The sequence below is a fragment of the Ascidia mentula genome, chromosome 4 (assembly GCF_947561715.1).
Source record: "Ascidia mentula chromosome 4, kaAscMent1.1, whole genome shotgun sequence".
NCBI classification, from domain to species: domain Eukaryota; kingdom Metazoa; phylum Chordata; class Ascidiacea; order Phlebobranchia; family Ascidiidae; genus Ascidia; species Ascidia mentula.
This window is the reverse complement of record NC_138569.1, coordinates 1,773,725-1,786,609: the sequence shown is the minus strand read 5'-3', so window position 1 is coordinate 1,786,609 and position 12,885 is coordinate 1,773,725. Positions and strand designations below refer to the sequence as shown.

General features: G+C 41.4%; 1 protein-coding gene across 1 annotated transcript; it reads right to left on the bottom strand.

Annotated features, from left to right (window-relative positions):
* Positions 1-2,377: 2,377 nt before the first annotated feature.
* On the bottom strand, positions 2,378-12,885 carry LOC145898596 (uncharacterized). The gene is made up of 5 exons (XM_082987112.1): positions 12,706-12,885; positions 9,189-9,245; positions 8,492-8,568; positions 4,900-5,099; positions 2,378-4,297 (listed from the first exon to the last, which is right to left on the bottom strand). Exons 1-5 carry the CDS (start codon positions 12,875-12,877, stop codon positions 2,776-2,778), a joined length of 2,028 nt encoding a protein of 675 aa, XP_082843238.1. The 5' UTR covers positions 12,878-12,885; the 3' UTR covers positions 2,378-2,775.

Genomic DNA, 12,885 nt, shown 5'->3' with positions numbered 1-12,885 from the left:
TTTGTTTACTGCAGTGACGCGTGACGTCATATAGGTGTTGCGTTTTAAATGGAATCGCTTCGTATTAAGAAATAACTGCAGAAGTTCATAAAACTTAAGTGTAAACACTCCCCGCGCCAAAAACGGTTGCACACAACTGCCATGCAACAAAACCTTGAACATTTACACATTTTGGTCAAGGTTTGTGGCTCGGTCCAATTAGGTCACACACTGCATTGCATATTCATAAAGTTAAGTGGGTTTCGATTCTGGCATCAACTACTTCTTACACGACTATCAGGCAGTGGTTTGTTTTCGTTATTTCTTCAGCGGCTCACAGCACAGTAAAACAATACAAAAGCTTCACACTCGTCGAATGGCTTCCACTGTAAGTACTGGACCTATTTGCATATCGGCTCCGAATTTAAGGCTGTGATTCATCGGCAACCAGCAGAGAAGTTTATGCCTCACAATATCAACTTTTCGAAGAAGTAAAAACCACGGTAATTACAAAACAGCCAACATGCAATCGAACGAAAAATCGATGCAATTAATGGCAATTACACCCGGCAGTCACATAAAGTCAATGAAACTAATATACCAAAGTGCAAAATCATTCAGGTCCAATTTGCATGGGAAACTTGATGTACAATCTCTGCCCGCTATTTAGTAATGGCAATATTGGATTTATTCTTGTGTGAGTGAAGGCGTGATTTCAAACCTGTCCAATTATCTACACCTCGATTTCGCCTAGTTTTCATATTTACAAAACAATATTTGCATGTAACAGCACTGAAGTTGAACGTACATACAGACAAGGTCAACGTTCTGCTGCAGGCTAATAAAAGACTTGTTTATGTCGCTTCCTGACAAAGCAACTGCTTGCTGGTGACGAAATAAGGCTATTCCTAAATAGAGAGAGATATTAATATGGGATTAGAGAGTCATGCATATATTAGTTTACCATTACTCCGTGCGATGAGTCAACCATCATATGACGAAATTTTCAGCGATAGTCACAATGCTTTCTTCCTGGTCTCGCTTTCCATTCACTCAGCAGCTTCCCTGTTCGTTTATAATCAAGTTTATAAATCAAGGCTACAATTACAGTCATTAGCAATCACCGAAAATTTTGTAACTACTGTTTTTCTTGGCTCCACTGTGTTTATCATATAACTATTGAGACACGGGGCCTGACGGCACTATAGGTTGAGTTTTGCTTGGCCATAGTGTTTCCACCTTGTTTTCTCCGTAAGGTTGCACCTAGTTTGGTGTCCAACGGATGACGGTGATTGTATAGTCACCACAAAGTGGAAGTCTTTGCTTGGCCGTTTGGTGGGCAAAGTCGTCTGATAGTCACACCAGTTGCACTGATGAAACCTTAGAGATCGAAAGAGTTGCCCATTTGTATGCAGTTTACACAATATTTTTTTCTGTTCCTTTTTTTACTATTATTATCAAAAACACGCAAACAAGTAAAAGTAAAGCGAATAAAGAACGCACACACCAAATTACGAGGGATACTTTAAACCAGTGCTTCCCAAACCTTTTCAGTTCGCGACCCACTTTTAATGCAAGTTTTATTGTGCAACCCACAATGAGATATGACCAACCGAATGTTACATAATGATAATGCAATAATTTCGTGATCTATTAGAGAACTGTAACATTTAGAAATGCTTTGCGACTCACCTGAAATAGCTTCGCTACCCACCAATGGGTTGCGACCCACTGGTTGGGAAGCACTGCTTTAAACAGTACACGACCATCTAGGTTTATGGACATTGTTCAAAAACTTAACAAATTTGTAGCAAGTTTTTTTTTCTTGGTCTGTGGGTGACCCATTCTGCCAATCACCCGTCCAAGTTTGATCTCCAGTTCATTGTCCTTTTTTGATTGGAGGTTTTTGCACCGCTTGCCGAGCACAATTAAATTACATAACTTTCGCTAGAGCGCGCTAGGGAGTTGCAAACCGATGGAATGCAAGCACACTTACAACACATCGATCATATTGTCCGCTGTCATAGAAATCAAGGTATGCTACAACCTCACCGGGAGTGTGGATTTTTATTTATTTTGGCTTTGGTGCCAATGAACGTCATCAGTGGGATTTGCTTCATCTGTGACAATCACATCGCATTTAGCCAGGAATAAATCTGGTTCAAATTTATGCGCTGGTTATTTTGGGCTGCAACAGCGATGGTTTTCGAATGTAAATTTATTCTTTGGTATATTTATTATATTTCCCACATGACCCTGTAAATGTTGAGGCAAAAATAACTCTCCAACTAGGACTTGGATTGTTGGTAAATTCTTTGTTCAATTTATTTATGAAGTTTGGTTTGTCTGACCTGATTAAAACCTTCAACTCAGAAGTCACTTTGACATTTCTGAAAGTGGAACTCGGTTTATTGATTTTAAAAAATCATCACAGCATCGCGGTACATGGAGACGTGCAGTAACACTATGTTACAAAATCAAACAGCAACAAAGAACGACAGAAATACGACAGACGCGTTGATTGGAGTTGAAAGCAAACATTTTGCTTTTGTACAAATTAAATGGTCGCGTATATGTGTGGAAAGATTTAAAAGAAAGAATGATAAAAGATGAAAGCAATCAAAGTTCAAAAAGTTACTGGTCATGATGTGGAAAAATTGTTTATTTTACCACCATTATTTTTTTTAATTCGATCGTAAGACGTAACACATTCGAATGGTGAAGAATATTTTGGGGAAACCAGACCCAAAGACAACTGCTATATTGGCAGTGGGCGAGGTTTTTAATGAAAGAAAGCTAATAAACTCTGTCCTGGATCCTGTAACACTCCGGAGGATGAGATTTCTTCCTCTTTCGGATAAAATCGTGAACGGTTGCTCGAAAGCTTGGCCGTCGAGTCTTCTCTTTGGAAGCAAAGTTGCTTTTTTGTACCTGGGGTGACGTAGGAGCTGATGACGTGGAAGACCAACTTGGATCGTGAAAAGGGTTCTCGCTTCCAATGGAGGGAGATAAAGAAGAGTTGGATGTGCGGAAGTTGAGAACATCTTCACTCTCTCCCAAAGAGATGTTGGACGACCTCGTGCTTTCAGCTATAGTACACGTGGATGCGAGGGAGGTCTCCGATATCGATGGAGTCGGTCCGGGAGACCGAGCACTGGATGAAGATGCGAGGTTTCCTTTGAAAAACTGCATCAGCAGATTTCCGTTAGGGCTCTTCTTGCTCTCTTCCGACTTCGTTTTTTTCATCCTGTTCTTCCTGCGTCCATCGAGAAGAGGAGAAACGGGAGCTCTCATGCTTCCGTATCTCGACCAGTTGTGCTCCTGCTGATCCGGAATCCCGTTCGGAAAGAAGCGGAACTTAGTGGAGGAGGCAAGAAGAGGAGCCGATTTAGGAGGAAGTTCAGCAGAGTCGAGAGACGTTTCTCCGTTTTCGTTCGCTTCCCCGTCGGAATGAATGGAAATCTTCAAGCACTTTTTGTTCAGAGAAGTTTTCCTCTGTGGAGGTTGATGCGTTTCATCCTGCGGAGACTTGAGACTCCTCCGATCAAGGTCCTCATCTCGAATTCGTCCGTCGCACAACGAAGGACTCGAGGACAAGGACGATTCGAAGTTAGAGGAGAAGGGATCGTCTTCGGCGGTGGAAATGTCGCTTAAATCAAAGTTTTCATCTGTGCTCACCGACATCTTATTGCCATCCGAGGACGCCCGAGATCTGACAGATCCCTCCTGGGAATTGCTAAATCTCGTTGCCATGGCACTGTCTATAGTGTGATACTTGTTGTGTTGGTAAAGACTGGATTTTCTCATGGGTGAAGAACATCTCGGAACACTTGTCGTCAAATCAACCTCGGCGTCCGGTTTCTCATTGAGGGTTTCCAGGGACATGCATTTGGATTTCGGGCGCCCGAAACCGTGAAGATTAGCGTTCGTTTTAAGAGCGGAAACTGCGCTCCTCCGAGTCCTCTTCCTTCCATCCTGGAAGGGATTCCCGTTGTTGTTCCGATCAGATGACATCGACCAGCTTCGAAACATGGGGGAAAACCCTTCAAACGTCATGCTCTTCTCGGCGGTTTGCGTGTTTTGCTTCTTGTAGTGATCCCGGATCATGCTGGCAACTTGACTGAAGCTCTTCTTTCTGCTTCTCTTGGGCGTGGAAGCAGATGAGTTGAGAAGAGCTTGATACCGGAGGCTGATGAGTCGGAACGCGAGATGAAAAGCCTCCTCTGCACGTTGGAAGGACTCCGCCGCGGAGGTTTCCACGAAGTAAGAGGAGGGAAGTGTGTTTGCAATCCTTTCACCCTCCGACCTTTTAACTTCCCTAAAAACAAATAAAAGACATTTCTTAAACCAATTTATTTGAAAACGATAACCATAAAGAAATAAAGTATATACAGAAGAGAAGATCTAGGTATCCCTCGAATCGAAGATATGATGATAATTAAATAAAATATCATATTTTATGGTAAGCTTCAACCTCTATTTTAAGTGCTATAAATCAGTAACAATAATCTTGTCAAATGTTTGACTTTTACGCAAATTCACGATTAATCGATCTTGACGCACAAAATGCACACAGACTTTTTGTGGCAGAAGTTGCGCCACCTCCGACCTCGGGCTTTTAACGTGATTTTATGAGGGAGAATAAAATTTAAATCGATAACAACTAAATCTCTTGACGAATAGACATCAGCGCCCCAGGGTTCAAAATGACAGATACTAGACTACGTCACGTGGTCACATGACTTCAGTCAGTCGGTTGAAACTTACAGATTTTTCTTTAGTTTAGTTTAAAGTTTAACTTTTCCTATTCCCACTATTCGATAAAAATTCAACAATTTCCATACAAAACCCTAACAAATACATTCACACATAATACCAAGTGATGGACCTCTATACGTGATTTGATGACAAAATGTTTACCTGTAGTGGTCCAGGTCACATTTGTTTCCCACCAACAAAACAGGTGGCAGGGCGTCAAGGTTGGTTGACTTCACGTGACTTGATCGAATGTCATGGGCGAGTGAGCACGCGTAATCGAACGAATCGCGATTACAGACGCTGTAGACGATCAGGTAAGCGTCGCATTTTCCCATGTACTTCTTCAAGCAGGTTTGGTGATTCTAAAAACGGAAGTATTGGTTAAACAGTGCCAACATTATTCCTTGTTGTAAGACATAAATATATCCGGTTTCGTCCGTTTGTCGAATAAAGCTTTTGACCATGTTTCAACTGCCATAAATCTGAATCAGTTGCCAGTAACGTACATGTGATCACTGGAAACAGTACAAAAACATGGAAGTAGGTGACTTGTGTTTTGCCATGAATTGAAGGTTGAATATCGGAAGGTATTTAGCTTGTCTTGGTGCAAATGAGTCATTGTTGGTTCTTATAGGGCTCATGGCATTACGTCGCTGTTGCTGGAGGCCATTAAGTTTTGCTTTCAGGGAAACGCATTTCATTTAATCGAAGGATTATTTTGTGAAACCTGCAAGCAACCCAATGACACATTATGACTGTCCTTATTAATTTCGACGTGACCAGGCCTGGAGCCGCATGCGAACACTTTTACTTTCAGGGGCCGTCCTACACAAATAATGAACACATCTGTTCGTGTAATCCAAGTGGGAGAAAAACGTTATTTACAAAATAAAATAATGGATCCCATCATTTTGGGCGTTTTCTGTTCGATTTTGGTAATTTAGTTTGCAAACAATCTCGTTGGGTTCCATGTCAGAGAAGTTAAACGGCCATAGGAAGTTCACTTATTGGGTTTCAAACCATGAAAAGTGTTTGAATGTTCAAGTGGCGCAAAACGACCGGGCAACAGGAAAACGCACTCCCTATAAATATATTATCACAACATCAAAAATTCTCCTATGTTTGTCGGTAAATTTCATATTTTTTCGGCGTTGTTTTTCAATTAAACGCGATCGCGTCACGGGACAATGGATCAGATCAATCAAGCGTAATCGCGGGGTAGGGTGGTTTGTTTCGTAACAAAGAAACGCGCCATTGTTCAAAGTATCGTAAAAACGTCGCGTTGCCGAACTCCTATTGTTTCGCGTTCTAAAATAGAATGTTTTAGAACCTTTGACAAACAGCAGCGGGAGCTGTCTGGGTCATACGAGTTCATGCCTACAGTCAGGCGTCATGCATCTGCCAATATTATCACGTGGTTAACACCGCGGTTTGTTTTGTGTAAACAGGCGCTGATCAGCCGAAGGTCCTTCACAAAATCCAAGTTTCGAACGGGATGTGCGTGGTTGTATGCAAGGGGAAAAGACACTTTCACCACCATAAGTCATGGAAAACACCTAGGAAAGTTTGTCAATCTATTATTCAATGAAATTTTTCTGTAAAGTCAGTCACTTTGTCTCCGTTTCGACGGCTTCAAAGCCATATTTCCTTAAACAAGATTACGCTAAAAAGAATCTGTTTTGCCAGGATCTTGTTATCTCCGTCAACTAAATGACAGTGAAAATCAGCACAAGGATCTCATAGCCTTCATTCTTCCTTTCACATATTCCATCACAACTTCAGGGAAATTTAACATCGGGCTCCCGACAGGATCAGAATTCGATTTGGCGCCGCACAGATCGAACGTTTGCACCAATTTCCTGACGCCCGGGAATCGAAAATCGATTTTGAACAAAATTTCACAAGGAAATAATATCGATTCCGACGGAGCGAAGCAAATTTGATGCAAAATTAAGCAACGTAAAAATCGTGTCTAACAGGTTTTGTATCACGTGATTCTGATTTAAATTCATTTTCACTGACGTTTTTCGTTACCCCATTTTCAGTACACATTATCAACCGATGAGTTAATGAGTTATTCTTAGTTTTCAGTGACCCTCCGTCCCCCTCCAACCCCCACGGAAGTGAGTCAGACCCAGTTTAAACCACAAACACTTAAAAACATGCGAATGATCTGAATTAGGGGGGTCCTTTGGGTCGGTTGTCTCCCGTCACTCAACCATGTGGCTACGGGTGGTTGGTTTCTGTATTATCCCGAACTGAACAAACCGATGTAGGTTTTGCAAGACCATTAAAGTATATTGAGCCGGTATTTTTCCACCTATTCTCGCTTCGAACAAGCTCAGCTTTTAAAAGTTTTTGGAAAGTTAGGTGGAGTTTTTGCTGAAGACCAGCAAATTTGTTGCATTCCAACTTGACAATTTGAAAAGAACATTTGTACTTGAAAAACGTTTTTGTCAAGGAACTACATCGGAAGCGTAAGTCCTATCTAGGGACATACATTCGTAAGGATTGCCGCCCACGTGGTTGGTAACTGGAATCGTTCAGGTTTCTACGAGGCCTTAATTACGATTTGTCACGAATTAAGCGCCCGCAACTTCATCCCTTGCATTAATATTTGCGTTATATACACAGGTGTTGAAGGCAAAGAACCAAGGACAGGACTCTTCACAACCGAAAAAAAACATCTTCCATAAAGTCGAGTTGAAACGCCTTTTTAAAACCACAAACATCGTGTTGGGGGGAAGAGGGGGGAGTGTGAGTGGGAAAGTAATTTCGAGCAATCCATTTTCCGTGGTCGCCCGTGTGGCGCTCCACTGACAGTAATAGCACACCGCTAATTGCAACTTAAACATCTCGCAGAGATATATGGTAGCTGTATGGCGTGATAGGTGGCCAGGCGGTTGAGGAGTCGGAAAAACATGAGAATTTTGAAGCAACGAATGTTGAGAAAACATGTTTGCTTCGTTACACTGGATTGTAAATGAATACAGATTTATCCGTAACTTGGTACGGTTCTACATGTCACAGTCACCAATGTGACAAAAGTTTTTAAGTATTGCCAACGCAGTGTCTATTTTAACCGTGGTTCCGGGAACACACGACAAGTTGCAAAACAAGATTTTGTTTGACCAACGCGCGTGGACGCTTCGGATTGTCACATTTGATTATTTGCTAACCGGGACATTCCCTAAGATTAAACACTGTTTATCCGTCAAGTAAAGATCAAACGATGACGTCAACAGAGCAAAAAGTGTTTGGTTAAACTGCTTTACGACCGCATGTCATTAATATTGTATGAGAAATGATGTTTAATAAACAAAATGCATGTTGTGTTCGTTATAAATGGAAATAGATTGGATTATTTCAGAAAGTTCAAGTTTCGTTGGGTTTGAAGCATCTGCATTTCACAAAATACATGTAGTTTTAAATTTTCAATTCCTTTATTCAACCAACAAGCCTTTGCTGCTGTGGCCATCCCACATACCCATAGAAATTACAGACCATCGACGTTATATAGACCGGAGGCATGCTCAGAAGATGGAGCAACAAATTGTGTCTTGAAAGCAACTGGAATTAATCCCGAGCAAACAGTTTATCTTCGTAAACTTAGTTACCCGGTGCCGCCAATTTTGATCCACGGCCATAAATCAATGTATATTAGTGTGGGCAAGCGTGCTCAGTGGACCGTGACCAGAATGGGCCCGGACAACACACGGGTTTGAATCTGTTAAAAACCGTAAATGTCATTCACCTTGCAAGAAGCTGCGTCGCATATCTCGGCTGTCACTGCACTCCCAGCAAGGGTTACTTCATGTTGGTAGATGATTTCTAGGTGGGAAAATAAGATATATTGAAAGTTAACTTAAATTTCTGTGATCGACAAATTGAACTTGAGTATGGCGAGTGAAGCGCACTTGACCTTTAACCTCTATTGTGGAACAACCAACGTAGCAGTCACTTAATCACGTTTAAAGTTCCGTCTCATATATATTTCGGCGTGAGCAAGTTGTCGATTGCTATGTTATTAATCAAAATGTTAAACAGACACATGTATGGCGGGGTTAACAAACGAGTTATCAAAGGTATTTTGCACCACTTTCTTCTCCGCCGTAGAGATGACCCCATGACCCGCTCATAACAGAGTATTAAGCGTGTAATTACCAAACATGTCAGGTCAGAAACCACAAGACATTAATCGCACATCGCTAGCTAATGAAGGGTGAAAACGTTGAGGTCGTTACTCCTCGATAAGCTGCCATTAAGCTCTATCTAAACACCAGACCATAGGCCCAGAACAGGGGGATTATTGTCTGAGACTCGCTATGAAAAATGCAGCACGTTCGAAGGGCCAGCGCCAGCATGCTTGCGTGTAACATGCTGTCCAGCGCGATGATGGTGGTAGAAACGGCCCGGTGTCGTCCCGTAGATAAAAGTGAAGGATTTATTACCTGTTCCTGAGACGTATTCGCCGATGAATCTCTTTGTGAGAAACCGGACCACCAAAGCTGCAACAACAACACATGGGGATTAACATGGGTGGCATGGGCAAGGGGGGTGGTGTCTGGGTAATTTTGTGTTTACAAACAAGCAGGGATTAATTGGGGTAAGAGGACCACACCGACCCCAATGAATTGAGAAATGGTTTCGAGTGCTGTGGAATTCAAGTAACTGCAGTAAATCTCATAGCCTTGGTTTTATTAAAAAAAATGGAGTACAATGACGATATTTATGTAACTATCTTGACCTTTCTTATTTAACGAGTTTCCTTATAATGGTGCACAATATTCGCACATGACTGTAAAGCTAACTTTGAGATGACCAAAAAATACATTTCCGGACACCAAGGATTGTAATTTCTGAGTAGTTTTTCTGTCACATGACTCACGGATTAAAGTAACGAAAAACAAACAGAAACACACAAAAAACTGCTGTTCCTTCAAACAGGACAAAAACAGTAAGTCTCATCTTGGCAAATACCACCAGAGACAAAGTGTTTTATGGTTGGGCGTTGCTTCCATTTTACGAGAATTTATTGTGGTCATCGTTTAAAATTCGATAATTGCGCAACGTAGGCGAGGTTATGGCCGTTCCTACTCTTGATTTACAACCGCCGGTTGTTGAACAAATACTCACGACCTAATCCGTACCACTGCACACTTTCAGTCGTTGGTGTATTGCCAAATAATTGGTTTATCGGAATTTTTCGTGACGACGTTTTGTTTACAAAAACGATGGTGGGAACTGGTGGTGTGGATTAAGGGAATATATGATGATTATGTTTATTTATGAACCGGCGATTTTAAGGATTTCAATGAAATATTTCTCATATCTTACATTCCCAGAAATTTTCGGTTGACATTCCTTGATAAATGCTTTAAAAATACACCACGTCATAGAAGCACATAACATACATATTTTCTCATGCATTAGACCAATAGACTAAAAAAAACGAATCATATTCCAACAATTAGCATTTAAAACCAAGGTTTGGCGCCTTATACGAATATCCAGCAACAGCTTATATGGTGGATGGCCCCATCAGAGACTTTGACCGTCTGGCCGTACGTCCGGATAAATTACTGCCAAAGTGGCTTAATTATCGGGCAACTTCTTTCGGCCTACGTAGGCGACGTACAATTACCCGAAACCTAATTAGAACCCTGGAGGCTCTGTTTAAGTTGAGATTAGCGTTTGTGTAATTGGTGAAACTGCGAGTTATTGATTACAATCGGCAGTTGGTCCAGTGTCTCTTTTTGAGCCCGTTGTTTAGAAAGATGCTGCGCGATGATTTCGCGACTTAATCCCCGCCTACAGAAGATTTTTTCCAAATAATACTTGACAGTTGACGCAGCGGCGTCGGGCAAAAAGCTTGACACATGTCCTTGCCATCAAGTGCAAACAATTTCTTGACACTCAATTTTAAAATTGTTTGCCAAGATTAACTGTAAGAGCACTTGGGACAAGTTTGAGGCCGGAATAAAACAGCGATGTTTTTCAGCAATAACATCGACAGGTATGCAGTCCTCATGTGTCCTCATTCGACTCCATGAAAAACCCGGAAATGTTGTCGAATCAATTCGAGCGCAAACACAATCACTGACGTCATTTCAGTGACGTTTTGATACGCTTGAGCGAGTTTAGAGTTTGATACTAGTTCAAAATCAATTGGTGTTTTGTATCTGTGTGAAAATGAGCGTGACTTTGAGAAAAGTGATTCCGAGGAAAAATTTAGCGGGGTTTTCACTGTCGTTGTTTGCGAGATGTGTTTTTCCACAAATCTAGTTTCACAACAAATTTACAAATTTACCACGATTTGACTTTTTAAAACTTACTAGTTTTTTCTAATTGTAGTTTAATGACTACCTTTTTGTTCACGTTTAAAATGAAAAAGGAAAATTATTTGATGCAATCAAACCAGGGAAATGTTCTTGATCAATTTCAGCCTTCGGTCGGATCAAAAATATACAACATTACATAAACCCCCTTGTGGTTACAGGGAAGATACGAATTTCGCAGAAGGAGAAAGATTTGTGAGGAAGATTTCTTGTTGGTTGCATGAAGAATTAAAAGTTGTCCATAACGTGTTTAGTCACGCTTAAAATCCATGTGATGTCCCGCTAAGCCCAACTGACACACAGATAAAACCAATGGACCCAGTGAGCTCTTTATCTGATTGGTCAACTCGCAGTCTGGTGTGACGTAACAAAAGTGCATTATCATCAGCATACGTCAGCGGTTTGGCGCCGAGCTTTCGTATCCATTAACGTTGGGAGTTGGAATGTTGTGACCGCTGTGTGGAGCTTCGTGTTATGGCAAGCGGGAAATGCCATTAGTTGAAAATATCCCGGAAGTTTGTGAAACACGACCACACAGTCGTGCCCGCTGGAGCGTGTATAGACACGTGGCCACCAAATCCATATATTCCGGAGAGATTCGGGAATGTTCTGCAGCGACTTTTTGCCATAGCAACAACACGCGATCCCCGCTAATATGTTGTTTGTGGTTCTGAAGTTAGAACTCGCAGTCGGGTGTTTCACATGTGACTTTTAAAGAAGGGTCATACATGCAACTCGATTCGTCTCAATCCTGCTGCTAGTTTGACCCCACTGTATGATCTTGCTGTATTCGTGGGCTAGGATTAAGTGCAAACGATACCTCACAGTTAGTATGGTCACAAAATTCGATGAGTAAAATACGATTCTTGGTGTTATCCCACACATTAAAGCGGTTTAGGAAATCCCAATATCTAACCTGAAATCAGCACTTTCCACGTGTCTCACTTTGGCGAATAACCTCCGAACTTACGCGATTCAATACGCGGCAATATTTCAAAACCAAAGCTAAAACTATTTCAATTTAAACTAATATCCAATTGGCTCTATAGCTTGTACATAAAAAATATAGTTTTAGTTTTTTATTCGTAATTCAGAGATCAGTGAAACGTGGGAGAACGTCCTGTGGAACGTGCACTAAGAAGCACCCTAAAATCTTGAGATTGCTTCCCGTGATATGAGAGGTTTAAGCTTATGATTGACAGGTGGTCTGATAGTGACGGCCTCGCGCGCAACGTTCAGAACGCGACAGGTTTATTAATTTGTAGTGTTATACCACTTTGCGCATGCCACGATATGACAAGGCGAGCGTACGGTTTGCTTGTGCTGTCACGCAATGCATGGTTTGTTGTGCAATTGGCAGCGATTCCTGTTTTTGGGAAAACACGACTTTGCTTTGGACTGCAAGTTGACTTTGTACACAGTTTGTTTCACGGCATTTTTATGCGTCCGGAAATGCTTTTTAATGAACCGATTTCTTCCGATTCGCTGAACAACGTTTTGATTCATCTTGCTCGCATATTTGAAACATTAAATTGAAATAAAATTTTCCAAATCATGTCACAATTCTTTTAGTCAAGGTTGCCAACATTCTGGCCATAGTAGTGAAATATTCCATCATAATGAAACTTACCGGATTTCCCAACGTTTCTGTCACCGAGGACAACAAGTCGAACAGGTGGTTGTGTCGAGTTGTTGCTCGCATTGTTGTTGTTGTTGTTATTCAGACTGTACCGCCGCATGTTTGTTGACAAACTTTGTGCTTTGACGGTAAAGTTAAAACTTACATCACTACTTACTACCATCTAATCAC

Excerpts from the sequence above, each read along its gene's own strand:
- LOC145898596 (XM_082987112.1), bottom strand. The coding sequence starts at position 12,877 with ATGGTAGTAAGTAGTGATGTAAGTTTTAACTTTACCGTCAAAGCACAA. Across the intron at positions 9,246-12,705 it reads CAGAAACGTTGGGAAATCCG|CTTTGGTGGTCCGGTTTCTC; the intron begins GTAAGTTTCATT and ends TTGTTGTTGCAG. Across the intron at positions 5,100-8,491 it reads GCGACGCAGCTTCTTGCAAG|AATCACCAAACCTGCTTGAA; the intron begins GTGAATGACATT and ends TTCCGTTTTTAG.